At 33.4% G+C, this 16903-nt stretch overlaps 1 protein-coding gene across 2 annotated transcripts in view; it reads right to left on the bottom strand.

Annotated features, from left to right (window-relative positions):
* Positions 1-13030: 13030 nt before the first annotated feature.
* Positions 13031-16903, bottom strand: part of PGR (progesterone receptor) — a 105062-nt gene continuing 101189 nt past the window's right edge. For both annotated transcript variants that reach the window (XM_057552786.1, XM_057552785.1), the window contains 2 exons: positions 16023-16180; positions 13031-13372 (listed from right to left, as the gene is read on the bottom strand). In XM_057552786.1, the coding sequence (XP_057408769.1) occupies positions 13217-13372; positions 16023-16180 (314 nt within the window). In that variant the 3' untranslated portion in view covers positions 13031-13216. The remainder of the gene's footprint in view (positions 13373-16022; positions 16181-16903) is intronic.

Consider the following 16903-nt stretch of genomic DNA (forward strand, 5'->3'; position numbering starts at 1 on the left):
ATAATATATGTAAAGCTCCTCCCTAGTACAAGACCTGGTGCATAGTAGCTACTCAAATAAGTAGCAGCTAAAAAAACTGCTAATATTTATTGAATGCATATTGATTACTGTTCTAAGTAAATAGGAACTGATATCAGCACAGATTAAAAGAAGTAGAAGCAGTGGGATTCTATGAATGAAGAATTGAATATATACTCATACCATATTTCATTGATGCTAGGGATGTTTTCTGACTTTTTGAGGAGGTGTCAAGGGAAGATTTTCACACAACTGTGTATGACTTCAACTTGGCCAATGGCATTGTAAGATAGCATGAATTATAAGATGCATCCTGGTTTTACGATCTTAAAATGTGAAAAATCAACAAAAATAAATGATAGCTGGCTTCTGCCATAGGAAAAAAAAAATACACTAGGCAGGTCACAAAATACACTACCTACCTTACTACATACAATGGTAAAAAATGGTTAATGTTGGATTTTATTTTATTCCTCTTTAAACATATTTCATTCACAAATCTGACTCAAGTGTTACTTGGAAAAAAATGGAATATTTAAAATTTTCAGGATGTTCTTCATGTGACAGAACAAGGACTACACAAAATAAGGACCTTACTTTTTTGTTCCATAGTAATTTTTGAGATGTAAGCAATATTGAAGTCCTTTAATGCCGAAAGAATAAAAATTTAGATTTTAAGTTAAAGCTAAACTTAGCTATTTTATGAATAGCTATGATTTTCCAATATTATTGTTTTAGTAAGCATATGTAAGAAATTCAGAAGTTCTTTCTTTTCCTACAAAATGGGGAAAATTATTTATTGGGGAGAGAAAAAGAAGCTGTTAGTCTGGTTCTACAAAAATAATATAGATTTGATTAGTCCAATCTGCCTCATATGGGAAACTGTCTCAGGTACGAGAATTGAAGAATTGTGGCTACTTAGACTGATATTTTATTGATTTATATCTGATCACATTTCACTTATAAGAGTCCATCCTTAATCTCATTTGCTGAAAAAATTTACTTTGATGAGTACCACACTACTGAATTTCACATGACCTAAAAAATTAAAAATTACTGTTGTTGAGGAGTTTACATAAGATAAAAATCTAAATGTCCTCTGTACCCTTAATCATCTATTAAAGAAAAAGCCATTTAAGTTGGACAAAACACCTAGATAGTGCATACCATGCCAGGCACTACTCCAAGTACTTTATTTATACTAACTCATTTAATCCTCATAGCATCCTATGAGAGAGATACAATACTGTGCCCATTGTACAATAAGGAAACTGAAGCAGAGAGATGAAGGAGTCGGCAAATGGTGCAGCCTGGAATCAGACTGAGAGTGTCTGGCTCCAGAACATGTGCTCTTCAATACTATGGTAAACTACTTCTCATATCACAGCATAATTATGGGCAGTTGATTTATTCAGAATAAAAAGTTTGCTTTTTCATAGTTGTTTAAACTTATGAATTCTAAACTGCTCACAAATAACTGATGACAGATCTCTGCATTTTATAGTTAAAGTATTCTATTTGTTTGAAATAGATCATTTATAAGACGAAATTTGACCTCATCTGATTAGGTAATATAATATTCTACCATTTAAATAAAATGTTGCTTTTAAAAAGTAGGTTGAGTGATATACATACTCTTTAGCTTGTTATAGTGACTCTGACACCAGAGAATAGAATGCCACATGTATTTACACTCATGGCCATTTACCATGTTTTCTCTTTATTCATTAAATAGTTAAATGTAAGTTAGAAAAACTTCGTCAACTACAAAAATCAGATATTTATAAAAATATAGCATATGGTTTTATAGACAAATATGAAGTTTCTCAACATCATTTAAGTTTGTAAATCTGAATATGGGGATATGTTTAATTTTAAAACTGAAAATACAGTGTTAAAAGAGAATAAATGAAATCTTTTTTTATGTTATAGGAACATGCTCATGGACAAATAATTCAATAAAACTATTTTGTTTCTCCAAGTCTACTCCAAATGTAGGTGACTGAATAAGAAAGAAGTATATCGACGTTTCAAACAACATCTGGCATCTTAACTTCTGGAACTTAAAAGCAAGAAATCTGTTCTACTCTTTGTGTTGCAAAAGTACAGTTCCTTATATACTCTAGGCACTTATTTACCAAAGGAGAATATTTGCATATTTCCAGTGCTATATTAAATGATATTCATAGTAATGAAGCCAAATGCACAGTAGTTGTCTGAAATACTTTGTTAACAATCAGATTACATTCTTTTTCACTTTAATATTAAGTGCATTAAATTTCATATGAAGATAGATAATATTTGTATAATAAATATCAAACCTTTTACTTTACCATTGTGTGAGTAACCAAAACACTGCATTATTGAATCTTATTAGAAAACAGTTGAGTGTATTTTGTCTTCACGAACAATTAGTTGGATTGAATTTAATTGTCTGAGAATCACTCCTTGCTTCATTAAAATGTACACACAGTCACGGATACTATCTATATGATCTCACCATATGCCATGTACATTATTGTACAAGCTGAAATGTTGATTATAAATTTAAAGTGACTGGTAAAGAAGAATGAACTGATGATTCTTATGCATCTTGTACATAATTGTATTGAGGTTTTGGGTGCTCTAATTCATTAATAAAGACATATATAGAAATGTTTATTTTTTGTTATCACACAGAGTAGTAATAAGAATAATAAGAATTAGTGGTAAATTGTTTTTAAGAGAACATATTATTTGAAGATGATTCACTTCAAACTACCAGCCAACTTAATGTCAGACACCTGTCAAATGGAGCCGACTGACTCAGTTTTCTCATGTGAATCACGAAATATTTTCTCTGAAGTCCACTTTTAGTTTAAAAACAAACATGGAATTTTGCACATTAGATTGAAAATGAGTATGTAACGATATTGTTAGATGCCCACTTCACCTAATTTTTATGGCTTTTCATTTGTCACCTAACCACCACCAGGGAACCAGTGCCAGGCATAAAAAGAAGAAGAGTCTCACCCTCTCTGCAAAAACCTCAGATAAATTTCAAACATTGTCTTCTCCACTTAAAAATGAGGAGCTAGGTGTGTGAAACTGGACTCAAGATGTATACAGGGGCTAAATATCTTTAAAGGTGTAAGTCTGGTGTATTAACTTAGGACCCTACTATGTACTGAAAATAGGATAGAAACAATGGGAACCAAAAGGGGGGTGGGTCTTGAGAGAGGAAAACGATGATTCCCTGCATCTCTTGCCAAATATTACACTAGTTTTACTATCAAGGAGTAAAGAGGATAACTGAATATTTCATCAATTTCAATATAACAAAATGTAAAAGTCTACTATGTGCAAATAAGTCTACTAAATATTTCAGGTGAAGTACAAAGCATTAGATTGAAACTAGGTATGTGGTGATGTTGTTACTAGTCCATTATCCCATAAATTTTATAGCTATGCCTTCGTCACCAGCCAGTACCAGAGCTGTTAGGCATACACAGGGGGAGGGAGAGTCTCACCCTCTTGACAGAAAACTTCGTGTGAATTCCCAAAGCTCATCCAAAGAATATAGTTATTGAAAAATATTCATCTTTGTGTTTTTCTTTTTGACACCTGACCCTTTTCCTAGTCAGTTAGAAGCAGCCATGTTGCTCCAAGAAGAATTCAAATTGTTACAGCAGAAATGCTTAAAGGAAGTTGACGTTTAGCCTGTGATTCCACAATTGGTCTTTGAAATCTAGAGCAACACAAGTCTGGAGAATGGGACTTTCTCAAGGGGAAAAAAAAAAAATGGTCTTCTAAATCTCAAAGATCTCCTCAAGAAGTGGACTCAAACAGAGAGAGTTCCTAGGAATAGATGAAGGAAACTCAAAGACCCAGGGGAAGACTCCAACAGACAGGAAGAGGAAGTGAGAGGCTTCTGTGATTCAGAAGAAGGAAGAGGAAGGGTAGGAAAATCAGATGACAGTGTCCCAGTTTTGAAGGAAGTGGGATGGGCAGCAGAACATCCAAACAAGTAAGGGGAGGTCCAAGAAAACTGTGGCTTTTGTGATGCTGTAAAGTCTACAAGCATCTCAGAGAAGCTTGGATTCAGCATGGTGCCAGCTGGACGGTGGCTTAGAAGGCAGGTGGTGAGCCCTGGCTCTCCTGAAGGGGCAAGGTGACCACACACAGAAGCCAGATTGGGAAAGCAGCTGGGCCTAAGAAGGATAGGCTGAGCCAGCAAGGAATGGAAGATACAAAGTCAGACAAGTCCCAGCACACTGTAATACTGGAGAAGAGAGAACAGATGCGTTTATGAGCCAGTGACTTAAACATGAGGCGATAGTAGTGGGTTCTTATGACCAGGCATGGCAAGGGACTGGCAAGGCCAGTGAGGACCAGGAGAAAGAAGACCCCTTCCCACCGCCACTGCCTGCACATTAGCATCTTTCTCTTCCTATCTGTCATTGATTAGTGGAAGTGAAAAGGAAGAACAGCCCTTGATGGAAACTGAATGAGGTAATTCAAAATAAGGCTCTTTGAAACTGAATGCTGTAGATATATTATTTTCATGTGCCAAGTTTGCTCCCCATTCTGTCACTCACCAGCCTTCCTTCCTCAACTCTCCACACTGTGAAGAAGTCATGAAAAAGTCTTTGTGCAGAAGACATCATCAGGAAGTCAAGACTCCTTACAGAGAACTAAGCATTTTTTGTGTGTATTATTTTGTAACTATACTGGATAACGGCATCTGACGAAGGATCTATACAAAGGATGTATTTATTTTTTCTTAGTTTAGTACAGCACAGTTTCCCTTTCTTTCCCATTTGCTGATTCTTAAGCTGTTCTAGTCTTACCTTTGTGCAAAAACCAGGATATTGAGATTTAATAGACATGCAAATGTGGGAATATTGGTGGAGGGGTAGAGACTGTTTGAGTAGATAGGATTCTAGAACTTGGTAAACTAAGTTTCTTAGTTTTTATTGTCTTTATTGATGAAAATTTTGAAATTTCAACACAGCAGCAGAATAAATAGGCATCTGACCTTGTGTTTGACAATTTATATGGCACATTTCACCTACTTCCATAAATTCTGTCAATACTTCTATGTTTTTTTTAAACCTCTGGAAAACTAGGGAGGAGGTGATGATCCCCTCCAACTCTTCATGTTTATGACCATCATTTTCCGCCAGAATACTGCAACTTCCTAAAACATGTTCCCTCTGCCTCCAGGATTATCCATCTCCAGCTCTTTTCTCCATATTGCAGTGAGGGTGAGTTTTCTTATACACCAATCTGAATTATGCTGCTCTTCTGCTTAAACAAGAATCAAGACTACACAATTTAACATGGTGTACAAGACCATTAATGACCTGGACCTTGTTTGCTTCAGCCTCATCATCAGCCCCCACGCCATACTCTCTCTCACCATCAGGTCTGTGCATATGCTGTTACTTCCTGTTTGGAATACTCTTCTCTTCCTGCTTTTGGCATTTTCTGATTCCGCATGCTTAGCTAATTTTTAAACCACTTTTAGATCATAGCTTAGACCTTTTTCCAAGATGCCTTTGTCACTCTTAAATTCAAGCTAGGTGCCCCTCTTAGGTGCTCCAGTGGCTCCCTGTACTTCCTCTACCATGACATACGACATACAATATTGTAACTCTCTACCTGTATCTAGTTCCCATCCAACTGTAAACTCAGAGAATGTAGGATTGCTGTCTAATGTATTCATTGCTTATCTTCACAATCTGGTTAAATGACTGGCCTACCACACAATAATGCTTTGTAACTAGTTGCTGAAGAATAAAATGACTCCTAAAAAAGATAAATAAATTTTAAAAATGACTCCTAAAGTAAGACTTTTCAACTTTGTAAAAAAACCCACAATTTTTTGTTGTTGTTTTCAGGGCTTTTTTTCCTTCTGTTAACATAGATAACTGAGAGTCAGCTATTTTATGTTGATATAAACTATTAATAAAAAGTTTGTAGTTTCAGAGTTGAAATGGATAATTTGGTCCTAACCTTTTTCCTCCCTCCCTTCCCCCTTCCTTCCTTCTTTCCTTTCTTCCTTCCTTCCCTCTTTAATTCTTCCCTCCCTTCCCTCTTTTTCTCTCTCCTTCTCTTTTTGTCTCTCTCTCCCTCTCATTCTCCCCTCTCCTCTTTCTCTCCCTGCTTTTTAAGTGTTAAGACACTTAATTGATTGACAGCTAAACAGAAACTTAGAGATCAGTGGTTTTTTCCTAAACTTTGTAGCCTCAAATTAGAAAATGGACATCTTTCTTAAAAAGCTAAAAACAAGCCTGTGAGCATAATTTATGTTTTATATGCTTGGATAGTGCGTGATTATTTCTCTAACATTTAGCATTGTTATCACTGTAGATAATCACCGTGTTTTGTATCATTAGCATTATTGTTTGCTCACTAATCAAGGGAAAAATATTTAAGCTACTGTTTAGAGAAGTTCTCCATTTCACTTTCGTAAGTTATATTTACTCCTTGGAAAATATGAAGAACTTTTATTTTTTTCTTCTGTTTTTTATTTCCCCAAATTCCAATGAAAAGCTGTTTTTAAAACTCTTTGCCCTGACTTTTCTTGTGGTTACGCATGTATCAGAAAAAGTTAAAATGAACATCATACTCAGGTCATAAGAAGATACTTTATTGGTTAGAGTGATGAGTTCTAAAGACTGCTATGTGAAAATCTCCTTCTACCCCAGTTATATTAAATATAGAACTTAACCATTTTAAGTAAATTTTGGATACTATTTTTACCCTATGGAGAACAAGCAGAGCCGCTTATCTCTGTTTTGACGAGAATGTGGTATGATTATATTAACTCTACATAAAACTTTTGGTGTTTCTCATGAATTTTAAAGCCCTTAGTATGATAGATGTCCATTGATTATTTTGCTACTACATATTTTAAAAACGAATTTTTAATTTACCAAGTTAAAGCTGCACAAAAACCATCAAATCAGTGTGGACATAATTGATATGCTACTCAGCAACCCTGATGTCTTTGAATAGTAAACCATGAAGAAAACAAAGCAACTATTTCTTAATAGGAATACAGTTTGGTGGGGAGATACTTTAAAATATAAGCTTTTCTGAGGGAGGGGGTTAGTAAAAGACTAATGGCAAAAAGTTTTAAACCACTCATTTCGATAAATAATTCATAACAACAACAAAAACCTCTCACAGCTAAGTAAATTTCATAGAAAAAGAGATGTTAAGCTTTATATATAATTGACAAGAGGAAAACATTTAAGTAGGTTTCATTTAGAATAAGTTATGTTTGCTAAATTGGATATATTAGGATTTGATGTATTAAGAGCAATTTCAAAAGATTATAAAAATAAGCTACAGTGTATGCCTGCCTTAACAACTATTTATAATACCATTTAAATATTTTGCTCAAATATATCTAAATGTTGACTGTGATACTGATGTCACACTGCAGTTAATAATTTAATTTTCTTTAAAGCAATGGACAGGGTAAGCTTTCTTAGCTGCCTAATTCACATTTCTCTGAAAGTCTTTTGTCAGTTAAAGCTTTCAACCAGCTAAAAGTAATGCTTTCCCCCTCTCTCCATGAGTGGAAAGAAAGCAAACAAACACGTGTTTAACAGTAAGGTCAGCATGACATAAAGCAACAAGAGCCAGTAAATTGAAAATGAGGTTGACATTTTGGGACTAATCCAGCAGTCCTGTAATACACTTCCAAACTCCACAGCTGCACAGGGCTGTGGACAAGCCTAGGCGCAGCCTCCAGGCAAGTGCCGGGAGCAATGCCTTGGAATGTGATCAACTCCAAGAAGAGGAGCAGATCCCTTTGTATTTGTCTTTGCTTTGGCTATAGGATACTTAGGTAATGTACATGTTAAATCACTGCTATTATGAACTGCTGCTGTTTAACTTATCATCAATGCCCTCCAAATTCTCAAATCTTCTATAATGACGGGAGGAATTATTAAAGAAAATTAATAATTATTAAAGGAATTAATTAAATAAATTAATTATTAAAATAATTAAAGAAAACTACTCTTGGCTTTTTTTTCAAATTTTTAAGCCACCCTGTTTCATGCCTAACTCTGGAGGTACAGATTTTATTGGCCCCAAGTAACTGATGGTCTGTAGGGACTTTTCCTGAACTTATATGGGGATGTGATCCAACCTGAATGCAATTATCTTGGCCCAGTTCACCTTCTTGATTCATACTATGGATGTAGACCAATCCAGGCTGGATTGGATTCCATAATATGAAGTAAGTAGTCATTTATTTTACTGCTTTTTATTCAATTTTTAGATTTAATAAGGACCCGGGAGTACGGAATAATGGTACATTAAATAGAAAATGGATGCTAGATGGAGACAGAGACTGTCTTTTCACTGAACATTGAGTAAGGAAAATACAGCGAAACCACAGAAATCAAGCAATTTTTTCTTCATTAAAATCATTACATGATTTAGTCTAGTGTGGATAAGCAATTTAGGACCTGGCAAACTTGTGAGATTTTCTGGCTATGTATTTCCTGTAAAATTTGAGATGTGAAAATTCCCCTTATCCAACGGGTATTTAAAAGGCATACTTTGAGGAAAAGATAGTTATGCCCTTTCTTGGGTTGTCTGCTTGTGGATTTAACTTTATCAGTAGAGACATGGTTGTTGAATTCTTGAGTATAAAAATGAAGTATCTTTAAATTTAAAAACAAATTTTTTTTTAAAATTTTGAGCGCTTATACATAATGCTCTGGAGATTGTAAAGATACTTAAAAGGATTCATATTCTATCCTGAAATCTGGTGTGTAAAGGGTAAGTGTACATGAGAGAAATTGCTCAGGTATTCACACAAAAACCTCCAGAAATTTAATAGCTATCTCACCAAAGGAATGCAAGATCAAGACAGACATAAAGATGTCTCCTGGGAATTTTATACCATAGTCTTAAGGATAGAAAGTTATTTTGGGAGTTGATGACTTTATCATGATTCCTAGGCCCATTGTTCCTTTTTGCAGAATTAGTACCATAGTAAAATAATCTAAGCATGTAGTATATAGCATAGATTTTTGGAAGGGCTGTGTTTTAGTCCAGCTCTCTATATTTTAAAGAAATACTTTTTTAAAAAGGTCAAAATCAGTACTATTACTCTTAATATTATAATCAAAGGGTGATAGGCTCTTTAGATTTTTGATAAAGCAGGCCTCAAGCTCAAAAGACTATATTTTTTTCAGAGGAAGAAATTAATTGAAGACTTTTGAGCTATAATTTCAAATCAAATATATTAAATATTCATATGTACATACAGATAGCAATAAAGCAACTTCATTTTCTAGATTCCTTGGTTTCACTATAGAATATATCAGATTAATTTGATAAAATCATAACCAGAACTATGGCTTAATGAAAACAAAATAATAGCAGTTACTGTTTCTGAACACCTGTACACTTTTTCATTTTCATTTCCATTAATTACAAAACAATTAGCAAGGCAGGTTTAATCAGAGAGGTTAATGACTTGCTCAAGCTCATCCAGGTACTAAATGGCAGAGAAATGGAGTGCAGGCCTGGATCAGCTCTCTACACAATACTCATTGTCAAATATATCACTGTAGCTGTGGATAATTTAGAAGTTACAGGTTGACCTGGTATGGCTATTTGAAAGGCATTGTTTTTGTAGAAAACATATTGACCACCATATTTGCATATTATCTGTGTTGCAACAAATTATTTTAATGCTAAATGTGAAAAATAATAGTACTGCCCAATATAAAAGTGCCATGTTTTTTAATAAAAACACAATTGTTACATAACAACTGACACTGGAGGTATAATTGCTTCAGACTCAAATGGCTTCTCAAACCTTTTTAAGGGAAATATTTTTATTAACTCAATAATCTATTTCAGTACCCTTCAAGTATTTTCTGATATATAACCTGTCTTCTTATGATTTAATTTCACTTTAGAGCCACCAGAAAGAACATGACCTATAAAATTAAGATAAAGGTTATGGCTACTACATAGCAATGGAGACATTAGTTGGCAGGAATTTGTAGAGGAAAAGATTTAGAGGCTAGATATCTTCCATTTGGTGATGTCATGTTCTTTTCCAAAAGCTTTCTTTCATTTTTTAAACCTTAACTTGAAATATTAAATCCTAGTATTTAGACATCTAGGTTTTCTTGTGCTAACAGCAGGCACTCAATAAATATTTATTGAATGAAATCAGAGATGAGAAAATTTTGTATACTGAGGTTTATAATACAAAACAATTTAGGGCAACAAATATAAGAAACAATTGTGTTTGTGGAATTTTTCTTAGGGAGGGAACTAATACGCCATTCCGTTTTAAAATTTAGCACAGGGAGCATAAAATGTGTTCTTAATAAATAAATAATGTACTTATATTCGCCTATGTTATAGTCAGTACAAGGAGAGAGCTCACAAAGTAGCAAAGAAAGGTGGAAAATTTAAAGAGATGAAGTTAGGGAGCATGGGAAGAGAACGTGATAAAGCCATGCATACAGAAATATGCCCCGATGTAACAAAAGAAAGAGAGATCCATGGCGATACCAAACCCAGAGAACATGTCATTCAACTCCCAGCCGAGGAACGCTATTGTCCTATCATCTCAAAGTGGCTCTCAGACTAGTAGTAGAGTAACAATACAGAATAACACACTATTGTGATCCAGATGTGCACAAAATACATGCGGATCCTTAGGAGGAAACAAGTCACTATCTGGAAGATGCAGGGAACACACGACAGAAGTATGTTTGGCTGAGTCTTGAAGGTTGAGATAGGACTGGTATCAAAGGGGGGAAATTAAGGCAGAAGATTGGTGGTAAAAAGATTTGTGTGGCTGGAACATAAGATGAATGTATGACAGAGGAAAGTAAAGAGAGTAAAGTTACAGAAATTGATGCTTCAACACCATTTCAGAGTGACTATCATGTGCCCGCATTAATAAGAGTGGACCAATTAAAATATAATGTCTGAGGATGGAGCCCAGGAAAGGGTATTGCTAAAAAGCTCCCCTGGAGACCGTAATGTGCAGCTATAGTTGAGAAGCACTGCAGTAGGTGACTGGAAGTCAGTGAACATTTTCACGTGAGGTAATGGCAAAATTGGATCTTTTTAGGAAAATAACTTTGGTCTGGAGGATGGAGACAGAATGAGTCTGTGTGTTTAAGACTTTGAAGGACTAAAGAGCAGTCCACAGTCTATTGTAATACATATGTAGTCATAGAAAAAGACATGTAGATAGACATACTAAGGAACAGACCATTTTTATACTAATGTTAAGACTATTTGGAATTCTTGGGTTAAACTCTTATTGAAAGTTATAACCAAGCATTATAAAATTTGTATATTATCTATATGCCACATGGACCTAAAGAACCCAAGCCAAGGGCCCTGGTTGGAACTTGTTTTAATCCTTATTTCACATCCCTTATGAGGATTCACTGTTTACACATGCTCTATAGTTAATTCATTTTGAAAATTGAAGAAGTTATTGGCAAGAAACAGTTATGGTAACATTATCAGGCCAATTTTTTTGATCAGATGAAATCACTTTATCTTGTTTTGGGGGTCATATTACTATTCATTAAGATTATTCTATGTTACTTTCCCTTGGTAAACTGCAAGTATTTATCAGTTGAAGGGAATGGGTAATTTAAAAATGCATTAAGAAATCAGACACTTCAGTAAATGTTTTCTGTATTGTTTTCAGAGTTTCTTTGATTTTCTCATTAACAACTATTAATCTGCATAAGGTAGGATGTTTTATTTGTAAGGTAACATCCAATTTTAAAGAAATTTCAAAAAAGAATTGTCTACTAGTTTCTTCAAGCTGTTAAAAATTATACATATATATATATGCTTAAAATTGGTATAAATTATTTTATCTAGGAAAAAAAGTTATAGGTTTTGATTTTTACCAGTGGTTCTTCCTGTTTTATGTATGTGTGTGTGTATTCTTTTTTTTTAATGGATCTCCAGTGACACCTCAGAAAAGAACTCTTGTTTGTCTCCTAAAGGGATATTTTCAGCTCATATAACAATGTGAATTGTGGGTTTTCTAGTTATTGTAATTGGTTGTATTACTTTCAGCCAGTTTCTAATGTTTCCTGAAATATCTCTTAGATTGGATCAGAGACACTCAAAATTTTTTAACTGTGATTTGTCCAATATGTCCTACCGAGTGGAGAAAGAGAGTAATATTTCTTTTTTTTTCTTCCCTCCTTTTTTTTTTCTTCCCACCTTTCCTCCCTCCCTGCTTGCCTTTCTTCCTTTCTTCTTTGATTTGAGAAGTGAGTAAGAAGCTCTCACCGAAAGGAACATTCTACCGGAAAGTTATTATTACACCAATATTAAAGGTGAGACTCAGTAAGGTTAAGTGACTTTCCACATGCCCTAGATGTAAGGAGTGGAGTTAGGCCACAGACTCTCTGACTTCCTACTTCCTATTTTGATACAGAATACCTTATTACAGGACAATTCCCAAAAAAAGATTAGTAAAATACTACAAAACCCATAATGCTCTTGTCATAATGCTATGGCTCTCCTTAATAACTTTCTTAGAGACTTGTGTTTCCAATCTGGGAAACAGTCTTAACATATAAGCTGGTCATCCTAGTTTGAGGAGCATCAATCTATTTCAAGAATTTTAAACTCTTTTTTCTGTACATTTTTTGCATTAAAAACCCTTTGGAGAATCTGATTAAGGTTATAAATTTCCTTCTCACGAAAATGTATATACACTCATATAGACAGAATTTTGTATACCATTTTAAGGTTTCATTTTTGTAAATATAGTTAGGGAGCCAAAGGGAGCTATTATATAGAAAGAACATATAATAACTTTTTATTTTTATGTTTAAGATTTTTTTTTCTCTAAGGTAGAAGATTTGTTATATGTGAAAGTTAAAAATCTCACCTAAATGGCATGAAATGATATAAGATTAACTTTAACAATCAACCTAATACTTTTTCAATCTTGTAAACTCTTAAAGAAAATATGGGTACACAAAAACACTAAAAATTCAAATTATGCTTTATAAAGGAAATCAATTAAACCTCACAACTTTTATCTGAAATTTACACAGTACGATATGTTATAAATGTAAGGCTTTGAGAAGAACATTGTAAAAACCCGAGACCTCATAATCCTGACCAAAACAAAAACAGACAAAATTTAATTTTTTAAAGATAAAAACGGCATTCACTTTTTATGAAAGAGAAGAGGTTTCACCATCCCTGCCAAGATCTTGGGTAATTGTGCAGCAATAACCTCAGACATCATTTCTGGAAATTCAACACTCAGTGCCCGGGACTGGATAAATGTATTCAAGCAGTACAGATGAAGTTGTTTGACAAGCTGTTGGTTTAACAAATGGATAGGAAACATGTAAGAAAAATAATATATTAATATACTATACAAACATGGCAGCTTATTTTTCTAATAATAGAAATACTTAAGACGTTTTTTCTTACCGAACTGAAAACATCTCCCTCCACTTTCTAGCATAATATGTAAAATATTACATACTCATGACAAAATATCCTAATATATAGAAAGATTTAAAGAAATGAAAGTATTCTGTAAACCCACAGGATAACCAGGTGAACATTTTGGTATATTTCAAGGTTTTTTTTTAATACATACTCAGGTATACACATAATATACACACATGCATATATATTTCCATAAATGAAATTATTTTATAGTCTATTTCTTAATCGAGCTTTTTCATATAACAACGTATAGACAATATATAGACTCTTTTATTTCAGTACAAACAACCCAGCACAATCCATTTTAATCTAATTTTAATTTTTTCAAAGTAATTCATGTACATAATTTTGAAAGTCAGCTAGTACTGGAAGACATATAGCAACAAAAACAACAGTAGCAACAACACAGATGTAACCACTTTAAACTTCTTTAGCCTGTGTCATTTGATATTTATCTGTGTATTTCTAATAAATTTTATTTTCCAAAGTTTACATTATTGATTAAGTTTCTATTAAATGAGGATTTAGCTCTCTTGTACTATATACCCCCCTCCTCAACTACACACACTTTCTCTTCTCTCCATTCTCTATATATTTATATCTCAATTATTGGCTAAATCGATATCTAACATTTATATTACAAAGATTTTTATTGTTTCCTGCTGGATTACATTTTCTTTCTTATATGACTTACTTTAATTTTGCTAGGGTTAATCACCTTTCGTTTCTGTTTCCTTTGTTTTTTCTATATCACAAAGCCATAGTCAGATTTTCTGACAGAACTGTAAAGACTCACTTCAATATGTTCATGCAATTGGTAATAGCTCAGTTCCATTTTTTTCTTGGTATTAGTGTCCTGAAATCCTCTGCATTAGTTAGTGTGCTGGGACACCCCTTTGCATCTCTCTTGGGTTGAATCTTCTACTTTGGCTTACTCCAGTGTTTTGTTGTAAGAAATCCTGCAGGTGCCCTTGAGAAAGTTTGTATTTGAGGTAATCTCTATGAGATCTTGCAAGTCTGAAAATACTTTTATGATGCCATCATATTTGTTTTATGGTTTGGCTGGTAAAAAACTTGTTGAAGATTTTTCTTTCCTTGAAAATTCTGAAGATATTGCTCTATTGTTTTCTGGGTTCCAGTATTGCTATTGAGAAGCCCAACATCCTTCTGAATCCTGATGATTTGATGTGACTTATTTCTTTTTTCATTGGTATATTTTACGATACCCTCTTTATTCCAGGTATGCTGAAATTTTACAATGTGCCTTGGTTCAGTTGTGCTGTGCCTGTATACTGGGCCCTTACACTCAGAAAACTCATATCCTTCAGTTCTAGAAACTTTTCTTTTATGATTTCTTACATAATTTCCTCGCCTTGATTTTCTCTCTTCTTTCTTCTGGAAATTACTACTAACTGGAGAATGGAACCCCATGGATTAATCCCCTAAATTTGCTATCTCTCTACTTTTTCATATCTTTATCTTTTTTGTTATTTTTTTCTGGGTTTTCCTGAGATTTATATTTCCTGAGTTTTATATTTATATTGAATTTTTAATTTCTGCTCTTCTTTAATTATCCAAAAGTGTTTTCTTGCTAAATGTTCCTTTTAAAATGTTTTCTATTCTTGTTTCATGGATGCAACATCATTCTTATTTCTCTGAATATCTTAATTTTTTGAAGCTTTCTTCTATTTTCTGCACTCTTGCTTTTTCCTTTAAGTTACATTTTTTTTCTGTTTATTTTGCTCTCTGCCTTACATTTTAGAGGCTTTATCTAAATGGCTAATAATCTTGGTTGTCGGTTCATATTCAGCAGTGAGGCCTCAAATTTGACCTGGTGAGTAGAGAGCTTTTTTATGCTTTGTTGTTATTTTAGTGTGGTTTCTGAACACAGTAGTGATAAAAGCTTGTATGCAATATGTCTCGACTAACCCCATATATCTTATTTTATTTACCCAGTTTTGGTGTCAGGTATTTCTAGGGTTTTTTTCCTCTTGTATAGGCAATGATGCATACATATCTTAAATACTTGTCTAATTATTTATTTAAGATAAGCCCTAAATGTGGGAATTTGAAAAGCACACAAACTTTAACTACTGCTACATGCTGCCAGATTGTCCATTAGCACTGTTACTGACTTATAACTCCATCCAAAATGGTATGAGAGTCTTATTCTCCACATCCATATCTTTGCTTTTCCTGTATACATAAAATCTTTTCTAGCTTAAGACAAAAACATTTGAGAGCATATTCAGAAAAATGTGTCACAATTCCTATCAACCATTAAATTACTCTCAAATTATACAAATACTAGTAAAAGGATATTTGGGTGATCTACACTGAAAATGAAAAAAGCATAATATAAATTCTGAGCAGTATGATGCAGGTTTTTAAAATGTAAGTACAAATATAAATTTGAAGAAAACACATGAAGTAAAATTTATATTTCACATTTAAGAAGTTATAGATATAATTCAGAAAAGAATCATTAATATTCTAGAAAACAAAATACTTACATCATGCAAGTTATCAAGAAGTTTCGTAAGTTGGTAGAAACGCTGTGAGCTAGGGACAACTCCTTTTTGCCTCAAACCAATTGCCTTGATGAGCTCTCTAATGTAGCTTGATCTCATCTCTTCAAACTGGCTTTGGCTTCTTAGTCCTTCCAAAGGAACTGCAAGAAGATAATTACAAATGGCAGTTATGTTTAAAAAAGATGACACTAGCAGTTTATAATATATAATATAAATTTCTGAGCTGTATAATGATTTATTTTGATTTGCAACTCTAGATACAAACATCTTAAATAGGAAAAGTTTTAGAACATGTAAACTTCTAGTTCTTTTGAAGAATATGATAAGAACAACTAGGTAAGTTAAAGAACATTTCAGCTTACCTATTTTAGAGCTATTAGCATTTGCTCAAAAGAGCACCTGACATTATTCCACATTCCTGTCTAAAATACTTAGTTTGATTTAGTTTACAACTACATGTATGCTGGATCTTTTTTGTCTTTGTCTCCTTCCTGCTGATATGAGAGAAAGCCATTGATATTTGAATTTTCTCTTATATTCAGCCACTTGGCTTTACTGTATTTTATTTATTCATTTATTTATATTTTAAAATCTAACAGCTTTTGTTTGATTTTTTTTTTTTCGGTATAAGACAATACTATATTCAAATAATAGCTTCATTTTCTCCTTTCCAACGGTTGTAGCTCTCATTTCTGCCTCATGGTTCAATGCATTGTTTAAGACTTCCAGAACAATATTAAATAATAATAGTAATGGTAAATACCCCTAATTTGTTGCTGATTTTATTGAGAATACCTCTCATTCCTATTATGATGTTAACTGGTAATTTATATATCTACCTCTGAAATCCTTAATTCATACAT

The sequence above is a fragment of the Balaenoptera acutorostrata genome, chromosome 9 (assembly GCF_949987535.1).
Source record: "Balaenoptera acutorostrata chromosome 9, mBalAcu1.1, whole genome shotgun sequence".
In the NCBI taxonomy this organism is placed as follows: domain Eukaryota; kingdom Metazoa; phylum Chordata; class Mammalia; order Artiodactyla; family Balaenopteridae; genus Balaenoptera; species Balaenoptera acutorostrata.